Raw genomic sequence first — 16,539 nt, 5'->3', positions numbered from 1 at the left:
TATACAACGGTAACAATTAGTACAAAATACAAGCCTTCTTAAATATGAAAAGACACATTAAGAGAGTGAGAAAGAAAGAAAATTTAACAAATAGTAAAAGATTAGATGAAGACATGGAAATAGAGATGTATATATTTAATATATACATAATATAAAATATATGATTCACCATATGTATATATCCACTATTCATATTACATCTATAACTATACATTAGGTTATAGATATCACTTTCTCTATTGTATACAATAAATACTAGATAACTCAAGTCAAGCATATTGATCAGTTGCCCACACTAATACATGTAATACGCTAAAGAAGTTACATTCTGTCCACAGATGGACTACTTTGTGGCTGAGGATGAAATCAAGAATATCGAACACACTACGGTGAAGGAATCTCCAGAATAACTTGTTGAGTGAGAACAAGGAAGTTGGAGCCAGGTGTGTATGGTAGACAACTATTTAAGAAAATAGACTCAAATATGCAAAAAATTTATATTTAAAATAGCAATGAGGAGGAAAACACTAAATTATAAGAAGAAGGCTGCATGAGGGAGCAAGGAAATGCATGAAAGGAACAGGAATAAGAACATGACTTCCTTGAGTAGGAATCTGACTTTGTAGAACTTCTCTTGGAACCATAAGTACTTTGCATAACCACAAAACAAAATCTAAATTCAAAAGTTGATTCCTAGAAATAAAAAGAAAATCTGACAGCGTTCAATTGTTCATCTCAGGGGCTTACAGTTGGAACGAGACAGATTGTAGTCGGATGTGAAGATCTGAGTGTTCCAGATGTGACTGATATCAGGCAGAAAGGAGGAGAAGATGAAGTTTGTTTGTTTTTAAAGTATGTCAGGGAAAACCATAGGAGAGGAGGAGGCTTCTGAGCTGGAACTTAAATGAAAAATAAGAAATTGCTGAGTGGATGTGAAAGGAGGGATTCCCTAAGGACTTACAACAGCACAATGAAAGGTGCGGACTAAGTACTGTTGACACGTCGTAGACTGTTATAGGATTTAACAACCATAATTCACTTCCATGTGAGCTGTTGGAGCACAGCAAGAACCTCATGGCTTCCATCAGAAGACAATCAAGACAGCGACTAGAGATCATTCAGCAGAGTATCGGGCACGTGGCCAGCACTCACACATAGTAGCCATCTACATTATCTCATTTTCCACTGAGAGCACAGAGGACTTAAGTACATATGCTTGTTTTGGATATGAATTAATTCAAATTACTGAAACAGTACCAGAAAGAGATGCTTGAAATAAAAACTTCTATATAGTGCAAAATCCATTGCATATGTTGGCTTATCAAAAGACAGGTCCAACACACTCACCTTCAGCATATACTGTGTGGAGAAGATTCCTGGGGGTATAAGTTCATCTGTGTACATGGTTCTTACCATCCAAAAGGAAAAACTAATAGCTAACTCTTGGGGTTGGCATCACAGTGAGACTGGAACATCTCTTGTAACCCCTGATTCTCTAATCATCCAGGAAGCACATCCAGTCTCCCCTCATTGTATAAAAGCATACTGTCAACAAGCCTCAACCCAAATCAGTCTCCCCTCATTGTACACAGAACCCAATGATGAGTCTTTCCTCCTACTTCCTTATCAACATTCCACCTGTCAGTAGTATGCATTTTCCCCACTTTGACATAAAAAGAGATTTGGCATGGTGATAGCTGTCCTCAAAGGATTGTCATGGAGTCATACACAAAAAAAGGAAAAAAATGACACATGTAAAAACTGAGTAATGGAATATCACATGACATTTCCAACTTAGAAGACACACTAGAGAGGAAGAAACATGAAAATGTTTTCACATGGTTTAAGAAGCTTCAGTGAATCATAACACTAGAAAAAGGAAATGATGCTTTTCTTAGATATTGGTGTAATTAGCATGATAAAGACAGTTATCAACTTAGTAATATTAATGGAAGCCCAGTAGGAAAAACAACAAGGAAACGGGGTTGCTTATGGTAACGTCAGCTAACTTCACAGTATAAAAGGGGACAGGAGTAAGGAGACATTCAGACTCAAGAAAGCACTTCCGTGGAAACCCACTCGTGGAACCCCAATCCTTCCATTGACACCATGGTCAGCTCCTGCTGTGGCTCCGTCTGTTCTGAGGAGGGCTGTGGCCAAGGCCTCTGCCAGGAGACCTGCTGCCGCCCCAGCTGCTGCCAGACCACCTGCTGCAGGACCACCTGCTACCGCCCCAGGTGCTGTGAGTCCAGCTGCTGCAGACCCCAGTGCTGCCAGTCCGTGTGCTGCCAGCCCACCTGCTGCCGCCCCAGGTGCTATGAGTCCATCAGCTGCAGACCCCAGTGCTGCCAGTCTGTGTGCTGCCAGCCCACCTGCTGCCACCCCAGCTGCTGCATCTCCAGCTGCCAGCCCATCTGCTGCCGCCCCAGGTGCTGTGAGTCCAGCTGCTGCTGCCCCAGATGCTGCATCTCCAGCTGCCAGCCCATCTGCTGCCACCCCAGGTGCTGTGAGTCCAGCTGCTGCCGCCCCAGATGCTGCATCTCCAGCTGCCAGCCCCAAGCTTGCTGATGCTCCAGCAGCTCTGGTTCCAGCTGCTGCCACCCTCTTGCTTCATCTCCAGCTGCTGCTGCCCCTGCTGCTTCTGCGCCCAGTCTGTGGCCAGGTCTCCTGCCACACCACTTGCTATCGCCCCACCTATGTCATCTCAACCTGCCCCCGCCCCATGTGCTGTGCCTCCTCTTGCTGCTAATGCCCTGTGGCCACCATCTCTATTACCCTCCGACTTCACAGATATAGACCCACCTACTGTGCTGACTCTTAGGATACATGGAGTGGGGTTGATGTTACTCAAATAAATTGGGCTTCGTGATGCCAGTGAGGAAGCCGCCCATGCCACTGAAGAAGATGGGTATGGCCAGGAGCACTTCTATAGTAACAGATTTTACCCTCCCACCTGACCATCGTAAATCATCCTGCTAACTTCCTTTTTATAGGACTTTTCTGTAACCTAGTCTATTTCTGTGCTAAAATAAAGTTATCTTTCCCTGTATTAAAAAAATTCAGTGTGATTTGCATTCCTTTAAGATTTTGTCTTCAGGTCCTAGACAAGTGTATGTGGCCTACACCTGCAGGACACACAACATGGTCTTGTCACTTCTCAATGAAAGATTTCATTATCCACCGCCTGATTCTTTCCTAGGTGCCTCCCAATTCCATGGGCAGACCACCCAACACTACCTATGTGACCTAAGAAAAGAACAGAAAAGGGAAAAGTAGAAATTTGACGGACTCCATGTATATAAAAGGAAAAAGAACCCAGCATATGGTTCAAGCATCACGGCAGCTGCCATAGGTGGCAATGTGCTGTTTATCACAGTCTGCAAGTTTGTATTCAGACTTGCAAACCAAGTGAGCCCACTCCTGCCCCTTCTGATAGGAAGGTTTCAAAAACATATATACTCAAAGGACGCACAGGTGACCTAGATGAGTGAAGCAGGTCCTGATAAGGCAAGGTTTGGTGGAAGCTAGCAAACTGCAGACAGCCTGACCACATCTGTGAGTAGAACTGTGCTCCTGTCAATTGTTTCTATGGGGAAATGTGAGCCAACGTCTTGTCACTGAAAAGCTGAGTCTGCTTTCATTGATCTTTCCAGATGCCAATCATTTCAGTCATTCATTTAAAAAGTATTTTTTGAGCATTTATTATGTGGGAAACACTGTAAAAGGCACAAGGGTGACTGGGGAAAACAACACACAAGGACGCTGGGCAGTAACGGAGCTGATATTGTATGGCGTTTCTCTACAAAAATCACCCTTTGATGTCTTAAATATTTTTCTATACATTTGTCCCCCTGGCTTGTGCACAGTATTTTTCTCTGTGCTTTTTATATGAATAAGATTAGCTTTAGGAACCCTGTTCAGAGACAGGTAGCTGTGATACAAATGGGGACACAGTAACCAAAAGGACAGTTTTACTAATGATGACAGTTTTACCCTTTAACCCCAGTGCCCCACTAAAGCTGCCTAGTTTGGAGAGGCAGCTAGAGGGGCAGGCTGAGTGATGAGGAGTAGAATGGAGATACATCATCAGATATTTACTTGGGGGGAGAACTAAACTATAGTTGGGCTTCCCTACTACCAGAAATTCCTGACACTAAGAAGTGAAGTTACACGAGACATAAGGTCAGCGTATATAAATTAATTGTATTTTATATACTAGCTGCCAATAATTACATAATTAAATTTAAATAAAGGCAATTCCATTTATATGTAGACATAGTAAAATTACCAAAAAATGGAGGGAAAGGAGACAGATTATGTAAGGTAGAAAAATTTTGCCAGTTGCCAATGGGGATTGACTAAGAGTTCCAAGTTTGATTCTAAGGTGGTGCTGGATGAAGAAATAATTAGGTAATTTTAGTATTTTTGAAAGTAGAGAAATAACTGAGTAGCCAAACTGTTGGGCTCCTAGGGTATTATACAAACATATTTATACAACGGTAACAATTAGTACAAAATACAAGCCTTCTTAAATATGAAAAGACACATTAAGAGAGTGAGAAAGAAAGAAAATTTAACAAATAGTAAAAGATTAGATGAAGACATGGAAATAGAGATGTATATATTTAATATATACATAATATAAAATATATGATTCACCATATGTATATATCCACTATTCATATTACATCTATAACTATACATTAGGTTATAGATATCACTTTCTCTATTGTATACAATAAATACTAGATAACTCAAGTCAAGCATATTGATCAGTTGCCCACACTAATACATGTAATACGCTAAAGAAGTTACATTCTGTCCACAGATGGACTACTTTGTGGCTGAGGATGAAATCAAGAATATCGAACACACTACGGTGAAGGAATCTCCAGAATAACTTGTTGAGTGAGAACAAGGAAGTTGGAGCCAGGTGTGTATGGTAGACAACTATTTAAGAAAATAGACTCAAATATGCAAAAAATTTATATTTAAAATAGCAATGAGGAGGAAAACACTAAATTATAAGAAGAAGGCTGCATGAGGGAGCAAGGAAATGCATGAAAGGAACAGGAATAAGAACATGACTTCCTTGAGTAGGAATCTGACTTTGTAGAACTTCTCTTGGAACCATAAGTACTTTGCATAACCACAAAACAAAATCTAAATTCAAAAGTTGATTCCTAGAAATAAAAAGAAAATCTGACAGCGTTCAATTGTTCATCTCAGGGGCTTACAGTTGGAACGAGACAGATTGTAGTCGGATGTGAAGATCTGAGTGTTCCAGATGTGACTGATATCAGGCAGAAAGGAGGAGAAGATGAAGTTTGTTTGTTTTTAAAGTATGTCAGGGAAAACCATAGGAGAGGAGGAGGCTTCTGAGCTGGAACTTAAATGAAAAATAAGAAATTGCTGAGTGGATGTGAAAGGAGGGATTCCCTAAGGACTTACAACAGCACAATGAAAGGTGCGGACTAAGTACTGTTGACACGTCGTAGACTGTTATAGGATTTAACAACCATAATTCACTTCCATGTGAGCTGTTGGAGCACAGCAAGAACCTCATGGCTTCCATCAGAAGACAATCAAGACAGCGACTAGAGATCATTCAGCAGAGTATCGGGCACGTGGCCAGCACTCACACATAGTAGCCATCTACATTATCTCATTTTCCACTGAGAGCACAGAGGACTTAAGTACATATGCTTGTTTTGGATATGAATTAATTCAAATTACTGAAACAGTACCAGAAAGAGATGCTTGAAATAAAAACTTCTATATAGTGCAAAATCCATTGCATATGTTGGCTTATCAAAAGACAGGTCCAACACACTCACCTTCAGCATATACTGTGTGGAGAAGATTCCTGGGGGTATAAGTTCATCTGTGTACATGGTTCTTACCATCCAAAAGGAAAAACTAATAGCTAACTCTTGGGGTTGGCATCACAGTGAGACTGGAACATCTCTTGTAACCCCTGATTCTCTAATCATCCAGGAAGCACATCCAGTCTCCCCTCATTGTATAAAAGCATACTGTCAACAAGCCTCAACCCAAATCAGTCTCCCCTCATTGTACACAGAACCCAATGATGAGTCTTTCCTCCTACTTCCTTATCAACATTCCACCTGTCAGTAGTATGCATTTTCCCCACTTTGACATAAAAAGAGATTTGGCATGGTGATAGCTGTCCTCAAAGGATTGTCATGGAGTCATACACAAAAAAAGGAAAAAAATGACACATGTAAAAACTGAGTAATGGAATATCACATGACATTTCCAACTTAGAAGACACACTAGAGAGGAAGAAACATGAAAATGTTTTCACATGGTTTAAGAAGCTTCAGTGAATCATAACACTAGAAAAAGGAAATGATGCTTTTCTTAGATATTGGTGTAATTAGCATGATAAAGACAGTTATCAACTTAGTAATATTAATGGAAGCCCAGTAGGAAAAACAACAAGGAAACGGGGTTGCTTATGGTAACGTCAGCTAACTTCACAGTATAAAAGGGGACAGGAGTAAGGAGACATTCAGACTCAAGAAAGCACTTCCGTGGAAACCCACTCGTGGAACCCCAATCCTTCCATTGACACCATGGTCAGCTCCTGCTGTGGCTCCGTCTGTTCTGAGGAGGGCTGTGGCCAAGGCCTCTGCCAGGAGACCTGCTGCCGCCCCAGCTGCTGCCAGACCACCTGCTGCAGGACCACCTGCTACCGCCCCAGGTGCTGTGAGTCCAGCTGCTGCAGACCCCAGTGCTGCCAGTCCGTGTGCTGCCAGCCCACCTGCTGCCGCCCCAGGTGCTGTGAGTCCAGCTGCTGCCGCACCTGCTGCTGCCTGCGCCCAGTCTGTGGCCAGGTCTCCTGCCACACCACTTGCTATCGCCCCACCTGTGTCATCTCCACCTGCCCCCGCCCCATGTGCTGTGCATCCTCTTGCTGCTGAATCTCTGCTTTGGACACACTACTTCCTCCTTTGTCTTCTCCCTACAGATGTAGACCCTCCTCTCTAAAAATGTGGAGTGCTCAAGATAACTGATCTCTTGAATCTCATAAACAAACCCCTACTGGGCGCACATTCTAACTTCTGTCTATACTCCCTCCCTTCTAAATGAATTCATTCATAATCTCCTCGTAAATTAAATTCCCTCAACATCCCTCCCTTTGTCTTCAGGACATCCATTCTTCATGATTAAGGAATTGGTTTCCATCACTTACAGGGCCACAGATTTTAACCCCTCAACAAGGAATTCCAATGACGTCTTTCGGTGTACTCTTTTGCAAAGATTTTCCTATATCTGATTATGTTCATGTACCAAAATAAACTTCTCTCTACTGGCATTAAAAATGTAATGTGATTGTTACTCTCTTCTTTAAAAACCTTTCATATTTGGGTCTAAACTCATTGTATTTTGCCTTCACCTGTCAAGTAGCACAGATTAATCAGTCTCTAATAGAGGTCAAATGACATTGATCACTGCCGAGTTTTGTCTGGAAAGTATGCAAATTAACTAACCATTTTCTAATCTTTAGGGGAAAACGGGCGAAACTGAAGTCACAGATCATTCATGAATATAATAACAGTAGTAAAGTGTTAGAAAGATTGAACACAATTCATAACGTTTTAAAACACTGCATTTCAGGGTTGTTTTTTTTCCCGACCTACACAGCAGCCAATAGATAGTTTAGCAAAGTCTATGTATTTTCTACTTAGAGTCATATGCAATGAATCTTTTCTCCATATACACAGTAGTTCTGCTATATTCTGATGCTCAGAGCTTCAGTAGAAGGTTTATTCTGCCTTATAGAGGGGCCACCTTCAGGGCCTGGCAGGTAATGTAAATGAATGATGCAGACCTGGTAAAAGTTCCTAGGTATTGGTAGAGACTGATTTTTTTGGCCAAGGCCATGCCCCCTTTCCAGTGCCATGTTGCAACTTCCACTGAAACCCCATTCCAGCTTGATTTCTCCCAGTGTCCAATCCTGCTCCCTTCCCTTCGTTTCCAGAAGTGTTAATCCCAAGAGTACTCCTCAAAAAACCTCCTGTATGCTAATCTCCATCTTTGTATTTGCTTCCTGAGGAACTCAAACTGTCCCTAAAAGCAATTTGGAATTCACAATACCTAATGTGAGAGCTGGAAGAATTGAGTGAAATGTAGTTTTAATCTTGCATGATAAATAAGACTATAAACATGATAGCAGAAAACATATGTAACTGAGTCTAAAGGCAAAACTGTTGAATTTATATAAATTATATTTACTCTTTTCTAAGGATTTTTATAACACTATACACAAACATGCTTTTTAAAAATTTAAATACCAGAAAAGAATGTGATCAAAAGTGAGTTCCCTTTACTAGTCTTAGCCAATCCCATTCAAGACCCATTGTTACAAATGGAGATACGTCCCTATTAAATGCATTTAAATCACATTTACGTATTTATTTACAAACCCAGCTTTAGTTGTACATTTTTTGTTCTGATTTATTCAAATATTACTTTTTGTCCTTCAGGAAATGTTAATATGTTCCCCCAATATACGGCAAGTACACTGCTTGACAGATTTTTTTATGTATTTTTCATGTTTATTATTGAGAATTGTGAAAGCATTCTTCCATTACATTTTATGGAGGAATATTGGTAAGTGTATACGAAATCTATCGATTTTCTAAGTCTGCCTTATGTCCAACTTCACTGTTAACACTAGAATTCAGCTGAGTCTGTGGGGTTTTTTAGGCATAGAAAATGCCAGCTAACTGCCTCCAGCCTCAGGCATGTCCCCAGATTCATTCCCCAGTCACCACGGTGGTGACCCCATCATTAACATGAACTCTTGGGTTTTTTCTTTCTCTCCTGCACTACTTTCCCACTTCTTCACTTCTGCTTCCCAGAATCACCCTCTAAGTAAACTACTTGCACTCACGTCTTTGTCTCAGGGTCTACTTTGAATGAAATTCAAGGAAAGACAATAGATATTCAGCAAATATTTTTAGCTGATTGATAGTAAACCAGTAATGGTGGTTATTTCTCACAACAAGAGCAGAACTGGGAAGACTTCAGGTGAAGCAGAACTAGTGCTACCATTTGGTATTTACCTCCTTCTATCTTGTTTCTGTGTTATTATAGGCATCTGTATCTGTGGTTACCTGTAAACAAGTCTCATTCTGTATATCAAATCTTAACTTCCACAAATGTGTTTTATCAGGTGACACGTTGCATGCCACATAAACAAATGTGGTTTTCCCCAAATGTAACCATGATCCCTTTGTTTGGAATGTTTCACCATCTTTTCTCTATCAGTCAAAAGATACGTAGTCTTAGAGGACCATTCCATGCCATTATGTCATCAAAAAGCCTTCATTCATTCAACATTTATCACTAATGTGTTCTATCCCAGCCCTGTGCTGAACACCCTGGTAACAAAATTAAACTTCATAGCTCATACCTTCAGGAGATCAGCATTGCAACTGGGGGCATGGCAGAAGACAATAACTGTGGTACCACAGAGTGTGCTTAATTAGGAGCACATTGTAGGGGAGAATTATATATGAAGGGGGTAGTTTATCACTGAGGAGGAAGCATTGAGGGAAAAGCTGGGTTTCTGACAGAGGAACAGGAGTTTGCAGAGATGCCAAGAAAGAAGAAACATTCCAGGAAGATGAAATAACTTCAGCAAGGACTTGCAAGTTTTATTCTTCACTCCTTCCTCAGCTGTCCTAAGACAAAGACAAGTTTACCTACTATTTCATCTTGCACAAGCTTTTTTCCCCCTTGTAACTTCTCTTGTTTCTTTTGCCTATTCCACTAAAAGGGTGATAAGAATACACACTACTTTATAGGTTGCATTAAAGATTAAAAACAAATATAAGATATTCAACACAATGCCTGGTACCTAGTGAATACTTCACAGATGGTAGACGTTATTATTTCCTCACTTTTACTGAAGGTGTATGGAACTTATCCACATACTATAAATTTTTATTTTAGTTATTCAATAAAATAATTGTCATTCTTTTAATTGTTGTCAAACTGTTTCCTATGCATGTCTTACTCAAGTATCCACAGGAAAAAGATGAGGATTTATCTGTTATGTTTTCTTAGTACCCAACCGAATATCTTGAATACATATTATTGAAGGCTTAATAATTCTAAATATTGTTTATATATAATGAATGCTTCTGTAATGAAATATCCATTGTACACGTTTGACAACTAAAAGATAAGTCAAAACTTCCCACTCAATGCCCACCCTAGAAGACATATAGCAAACGTGTGTTTTTACTATTTAAAAGCAGTGAGTCACCGCTAAGTGCCTTAGCTCAAGATGGTGGAATAAGATCAGAAACAGAGTTTGAAACTTCCTTGGGGTCCAGCTACCTCCCTGACCATCCCAGATGCCCACACAGGATCATAGTCATCCTCATGACAGGTGGGACACCCTCCTCCCAAATGGGTCTTTCTTTCTAATTCCTTTCCAGCATCTCACCTGACCGGCACGTTCCCCTCCCCTTTGACAGCAAGACACATGAGCACTGAATGAACTGTTCTCCATGCTACTTAGAAAGCAGTAATTGGAGAGAATGTCACATTCAAAAACAAAATATCAGAGTCATGTGACAAGCGCTTTGGAAGACACTGTACCCACCAGGAACAAAGGTGACACCCACTAAGGAAGAAATGTGACATGTCTTTCCATTGGAAACCCAGGAACACACCAGGAAAAGGAAATATGTTATTTTTTCCATTTTGGAGTACTTAACTAGAAACACACAATCATGTAATTAAATACGTTTTCCAGTAGGGTAAATAATGATGAGGAAATAATGACGCAGTGACAGCAGCTCTTCAGCAGGATATAAAGGGAGCTGTGGGCCAAGAAAACTCCCAAACTCAAGAACCTCACTCTCCTGGAAACCCACCCAGAACCTCCACCCTCTGACACCATGGTCAGCTCCTGTTGTGGCTCCGTCTGTTCTGAGGAGGGCTGTGGCCAAGGCCTCTGCCAGGAGACCTGCTGCCGCCCCAGCTGCTGCCAGACCACCTGCTGCAGGACCACCTGCTACCGCCCCAGGTGCTGTGAGTCCAGCTGCCACCGCCCCCAGTGCTGCCAGTCTGTGTGCTGCCAGCCCACCTGCTGCCGCCCCAGGTGCTGTGAGTCCAGCTGCTGCCGCCCCATCTGCTGCCAGACCACCTGCCACCCCAGCTGTGGTGTGTCCAGCTGCTGCAGACCCCAGTGCTGCCAGCCCATCTGCTGCCAGCCCACCTGCTGCCGTCCCAGGTGCTGTGAGTCCATCAGCTGCTGCCGCCCCCAGTGCTGCCAGTCCTTGTGCTGCCAGCCCATCTGCCGTGAGTCCATCAGCTGCAGACCCCAGTGCTGCATGTCCTTGTGCTGCCAGCCCATCTGCCGTGAGTCCAGCTGCTGCAGACAACAGTGCTGCCAGTCTGAGTGCCGCCAGCCCACCTGCTGTCAACCTGCTTGCTGCATCTCCACCTGCTGCCGCCCCAGCTGCTGCCAGACCACCTGCTGCCGCCCCAGGTGCTGTGAGTCCAGCTGCTGCCGCCCCCAGTGCTGCCAGTCTGAGTGTTGCCAGCCCAGCTGCTGCCGCCCCTCCTGCTGTGGTTCCAGCTCCTGTGGCTCCAGCTGCTGCCGCACCTGCTGTTGCCTGCGACCAGTCTGTGGCCAGGTCTCCTGCCACACCACTTGCTATCGCCCCACCTGTGTCATCTCCACCTGCCCCCGCCCCATGTGCTGTGCCTCCTCTTGCTGCTGATGCCCTGTGACCACCGTCTCTGTTTGCTCTGTTCTCACAGATGTAGACCCTCCTACTGTGCTGACCCTTAGGATACATGGAGCCTGGCTAACATATTCAGTGGCTTGGACCCATGATTCCAATGAGTCCATTACTGTCCCACTGACTCTAGGAGCACATTCTGGTTCACTTTAAACTCTCTCCCTTGCTATCCTTTCCTTTCAATATCCGCACCAAATAGAAGTTAATTTGCAATCCACCAGGTAAGAAATCATCCCAATCCTCTTTCTCTTTCTTCCTGATCACTTTGGGGCTCTAGATTAATGGTCATTATCTGCAGCCCCTGAGTGGCACTGACTTGACACCCTCAGACTGGGGTCCAGTTATACCCTGTATTTTCTCCTAGAGTGAATTTCTTATGTTTTGTTGCTTTTCTGCTTTCCAATAAACTTTTCTGCACATAAGAATTCATTGGCATTGTTTTCATGATTATTTTACTTGGTACCTAGGCAATTATATTTTACATGAAGATACAGGGAGAATAACGCATGTTGAAATCAATTTCACAAGAAATACTATATCAAACATAGATAATTTAAGAGCCTAGAACAAAAGTAGCATGTATGTGTATGTACATGTGCATGTGACTTAATATCCGACGTTAGGACAGAGTTAATTCATTTCTTTAGCTCTTAATTAAAACACATTACACCCTTTAATACCACTGGTTTCATTTTGGAAAAAAAGGTAAAACCAAATTTCTGAGTGTGGAGTGTGTGTCAAAGAAAGAAGAAAAAACTGTCAAGAATTTAATGTACGGAATTCTTTTTACTCGATAAACAAGGTTTCCAAATCAGAATCACAAGGGCATACAACTGTATGCCCACTGAGTTCTGTTGAGTAGAAATGCATATTTCAAAGAATTTTTTAAAAAACAACTGCATTGAGGTATGACTGATGTGGAAAAAGTTATACATGTTTAGTGAACACAACTCGATGAGTTAATATTTCACTCTATTTTTAAGGAAATATACCTCATTTGGATGGCGTGGTGTGTCTTTGAGTGTGGTCTCTCAGGGCTTTCCTCATAATTCAAACAACTCCTTACTTACCACTCTAACATATACTGACCCTGGGAAGCTGGGAGGCTGGAATTTCAAAACTTATTTTCCTTTTTAAAGATTTCTTAAATTTAAATTAATTTGTAGTTTTGAGTAGTTCTCAGCTGAGGTGCATGCTGACTCTGTGGCACACTGATACTGAATTCTACATAGGAGATTGAAATCTAAACGGTGAGCAAGCAATGTCAAGACTTCTTAACCCCTGACTTGTGGACTTGCAACAGCTTTAGTTAGTATCAGAAATTATTTTTCAAGATAATTTTTATAACTGTCTATAAAAATATTCAAGCAAAACTATCATAAAGTTACAAATAACAAATGTTGGCAAGGATGTGGAGAAAAGGGAACACTTGTGTGCTGCTGGTGGAAATGTAAATTGGTGCAGCCATTGTGGAAAACAGTATAGAAGTTTCTCAAAAAACTAAAAATAGAACTACCGTATGACCCAGCAATCCACTCCTGGGTATATATCCAAAAAAACTCAAAACTCTAATTTGAAAAGATACATGCACCCCAATGTTCAGAGCAGCATTATTTACAATTGCCAAGACATGGAGACAATCTAAGTGTCCATCAATAAATGAATGGATAAAGAAAATGCAGTATATATACACAGTGGAATACTATTCAGCCATAAAAAGAATGAAATGTTGCCATTTGCAGCAACATGGATGGACTTGGAGGACATTATGCTAAATGAAATATGTCAGAGAAAGATAAACACTGCATGATATTGCTTATATGTGGAATCTAAAAAATACAGCAAACTAGTGAATATAACATAAAAGAAGCAGACTCACAGATACAGACAACAAACTAGTGGTTACCAGTGGAGGGGGGAGGGGCAATAAAGGGATGGAGAAGTGGGAGGTACAAACTACTGGGTGTAAGATAGGCTGAAGGATGTATTGTACAAGATGAGAAATACAGTCAATATTTTGTAATAACTGTAAATGAAAAATAACCTTTAAAATTGTATAAAAATTAAAAAATAAATAATTTGAAATATTCAAACAAAAAATTTAACTAAAAGTTAAAGCAATATCATAGCATCACACATGCTCAACTATGAAAATGTTTTCTATACTGGCTACTTCCAGAGTGAAGAGCTTAACTAGTGGGAGTTCATGTGAAGGGGACACTCAGACTACATTCTCCACAAGGCAATTGTTCACATGTATAAATAAACTGAATACGTAAAGATTGTCTCAGTTGTCTAGTGTTGCAGTAATGAACCACTGCAAAACTTAATAGTTTCAAACATAACAGCTAGTTGTTTCTCACAATTCTGGGCATTGACCAGGCAATATGGTGATCTTTCCTGTTCTCACTAAAGCTACTGCCTTGGTCTCAGAGTTCAACTGAGGCTAAAATTTGGTCCAAGATGGCCTCATTTACATGTCTGGTAGCTGGTGTTGCTTGTCAGCTGGGGTGCCTTGGTTCTTCTCTGCATGGCCTCTCATTCTCTGGAAGGCTCTACTGGTTTCTCTGTATGACAGTAGAACTGTTCCAAGAGGGAAAAGGGGACACTTCAAGGCCTCTTGAGGCTTAGATTTGAGAACTTGTACAACACCATTTCCACCATGTTCTGTTGGTGAAAGCGAGTCATGAGGCCAAACCAGACACAAAGAGTGGAGAAACAGAATCTACCTCTTGATGGAAAGAGCTACAAGATACTGCTGGCCAGTGTGAGGAAGCTCAGCTAAGCCAATGTCAGTCCTGAGGATCCCTTCCTTCCTGTCTTGCACTTATCTGAACACTAAGTAAGAGCATTGATGCACGCAGGTGAGCTGGATCCTCACCTCTATGAACGACAATAAGCAAATTTTGTCCACAGTTATTGGCAGAGGTGGGGGTGCAGACACTGACAGCTCTTTCTATTTAAGAGACAAGAAATAAAGAAAATGAGAACCTCCAGATTGCAGATTGGCCCCAGGTGAACATCAGCTGCTCATGGACTGTGAGAACTTATCAACAAAAGAGATTGTATGTATGACCCCTACACACCTGAGATTTGATATGGTGGGGGAAAAGGTTTTTTAACTAAAAAATAAAAGTAAAAATGTTGAGGGGCAGAAAGTGCCCTCTTTTTTGCTTCTTATTAATCAAAAGACTAAGACTAGCGAAACTTTGCAGAAGAAACTAAAAAAGACTCTGAAGCAAAAGACTTCAGCGTATTGGCTTGGTCTTAAAAGACAGAGGACCCAGAACATCTCTTTGATTTAGGAGGATGGGCTGAAATTGGACAAATTCTCCAATCATCTCCTGCCAAATCTGATATTTTAATGGAATGGAATAATTACTCTCCAGTGCCCTCCATCCCCTTCCTCAGCCAAAAAACTGATTTCACTAAGGAATATCCCTGCAAGGCTTTGGGAGCTGCCATTTTCACCATCAACAAGATGAACCATGTGGTTTCTGGTGTTAGACAATCACATGGATGAAGGAGCAGAGCAAAGTCATATTTGTCATCATACCAAACTAATAAGAGTTGAAGCCCTACTGTTCAGATGTAACTGAGAGCAATAACTAGTTGGTTAACAAAAATAAAATCACAAGGATACTTCCACATGCAAAGAATATGAAGGTCCTGTAGTAAAAACAATTCCTGAAGAATATTAACTCATGATTAATAATGACAAATCACATGAGGAAATGGACCTCCACTGGTTCACCCTCATGATGGTTTTGAGTTTGCTACTACTGGGAGTCCCAGGGGTTTTTCTGGACTGAGACAAATGATATTCTCAGCTTGGGATTCCAACTCCGCAGAGAAGTCCAAAATTGGATTCCAAACTCACTTAAATGATAAGCTTTCAGTTCTGAATAGAGAATTTGTTTTTCATACAATCGGTGATAGTCCCAAGAGATTTTTTTTTCGTTTGAATCCCTAATCAAATATAAACTAATAGGCGGCAGACAATATGAATTTCTTATAGAGAAATCAAGCAGTCCCTGTTTAATCAATGACATTTCTTGATTGACCAGGAAGAGAAGAGTATGTGAAGCGAAAGTTACCCACTTAAGTGAAGACCCAGCGGATATAACCTAATTGGAATTTCTAAAAGTCTTTATCCAAGTTTTACAACAAAGAGTATCAAAATGATGGATTTGCCACTCTGGTAGATTAGATCATTATTCACTAGTATTTCCTCTTTCTCCCTCCTACCCCTCCTGGAGAAGTATCATCTCCCCTTCTCCCACTTCACAGTTTGCAACCATATGACTTGCTTTGGCCAATGGGATGTTATAGGACATGACTCAAGCAAAGACTTGAAATGCGTTTGCATGATTGGAATTGCTCCCTTGTGCTGTGCTGTCAGAAAGTAGGGCTGCCAGCTAAAATACAAGATACTTCATTAAACTGGAATATCAGAGAAATGAGAAATAATTTTTTATGTAAGCGTGCCCCATGCATACTTAGGTATAGTTGTACTAAAAATTTATTTGTTGTTAACTTGAAATTCAAATTTAACTGAGGGATGTGTATGTGTATTTGCCAATCTGGCAACTCTAATTTAGAAGGAAGTCCAAAACTAACCCATAACCAGAAGACAAGGCCAGACTTAAACAGCCAAACCCAACTGACCTGCAGGCAAGTGACCAAGAAATAAACACTTGTTATTGTTATGGAAGTTTGCGGTCACTTTTTATGCAGCAATAGCTGA

The 16,539-nt window shown here is 41.2% G+C and overlaps 2 protein-coding genes across 2 annotated transcripts; both read left to right on the top strand.

Moving 5' to 3' along the window:
- Nucleotides 1-2,034: 2,034 nt before the first annotated feature.
- LOC135323271 (keratin-associated protein 4-9-like) lies at nt 2,035-7,332 on the top strand. The gene is made up of 2 exons (XM_064496066.1): nt 2,035-2,543; nt 6,665-7,332. Exons 1-2 carry the CDS (start codon nt 2,110-2,112, stop codon nt 6,945-6,947), a joined length of 717 nt encoding a protein of 238 aa, XP_064352136.1. The 5' UTR covers nt 2,035-2,109; the 3' UTR covers nt 6,948-7,332.
- Nucleotides 7,333-10,897: 3,565 nt separating this feature from the next.
- Nucleotides 10,898-12,236, top strand: LOC105085230 (keratin-associated protein 4-11-like). The gene has a single exon (XM_031468133.2). It carries the CDS (start codon nt 10,944-10,946, stop codon nt 11,769-11,771), a length of 828 nt encoding a protein of 275 aa, XP_031323993.2. The 5' UTR covers nt 10,898-10,943; the 3' UTR covers nt 11,772-12,236.
- The last annotated feature ends 4,303 nt before the right edge of the window (nt 12,237-16,539 follow it).

The sequence above is a fragment of the Camelus dromedarius genome, chromosome 16 (genome assembly GCF_036321535.1).
Source record: "Camelus dromedarius isolate mCamDro1 chromosome 16, mCamDro1.pat, whole genome shotgun sequence".
NCBI lineage: Eukaryota > Metazoa > Chordata > Mammalia > Artiodactyla > Camelidae > Camelus > Camelus dromedarius.
The sequence above is the reverse complement of the archived record's forward strand: the minus strand, read 5'-3'. Positions and strand labels throughout refer to the sequence as shown.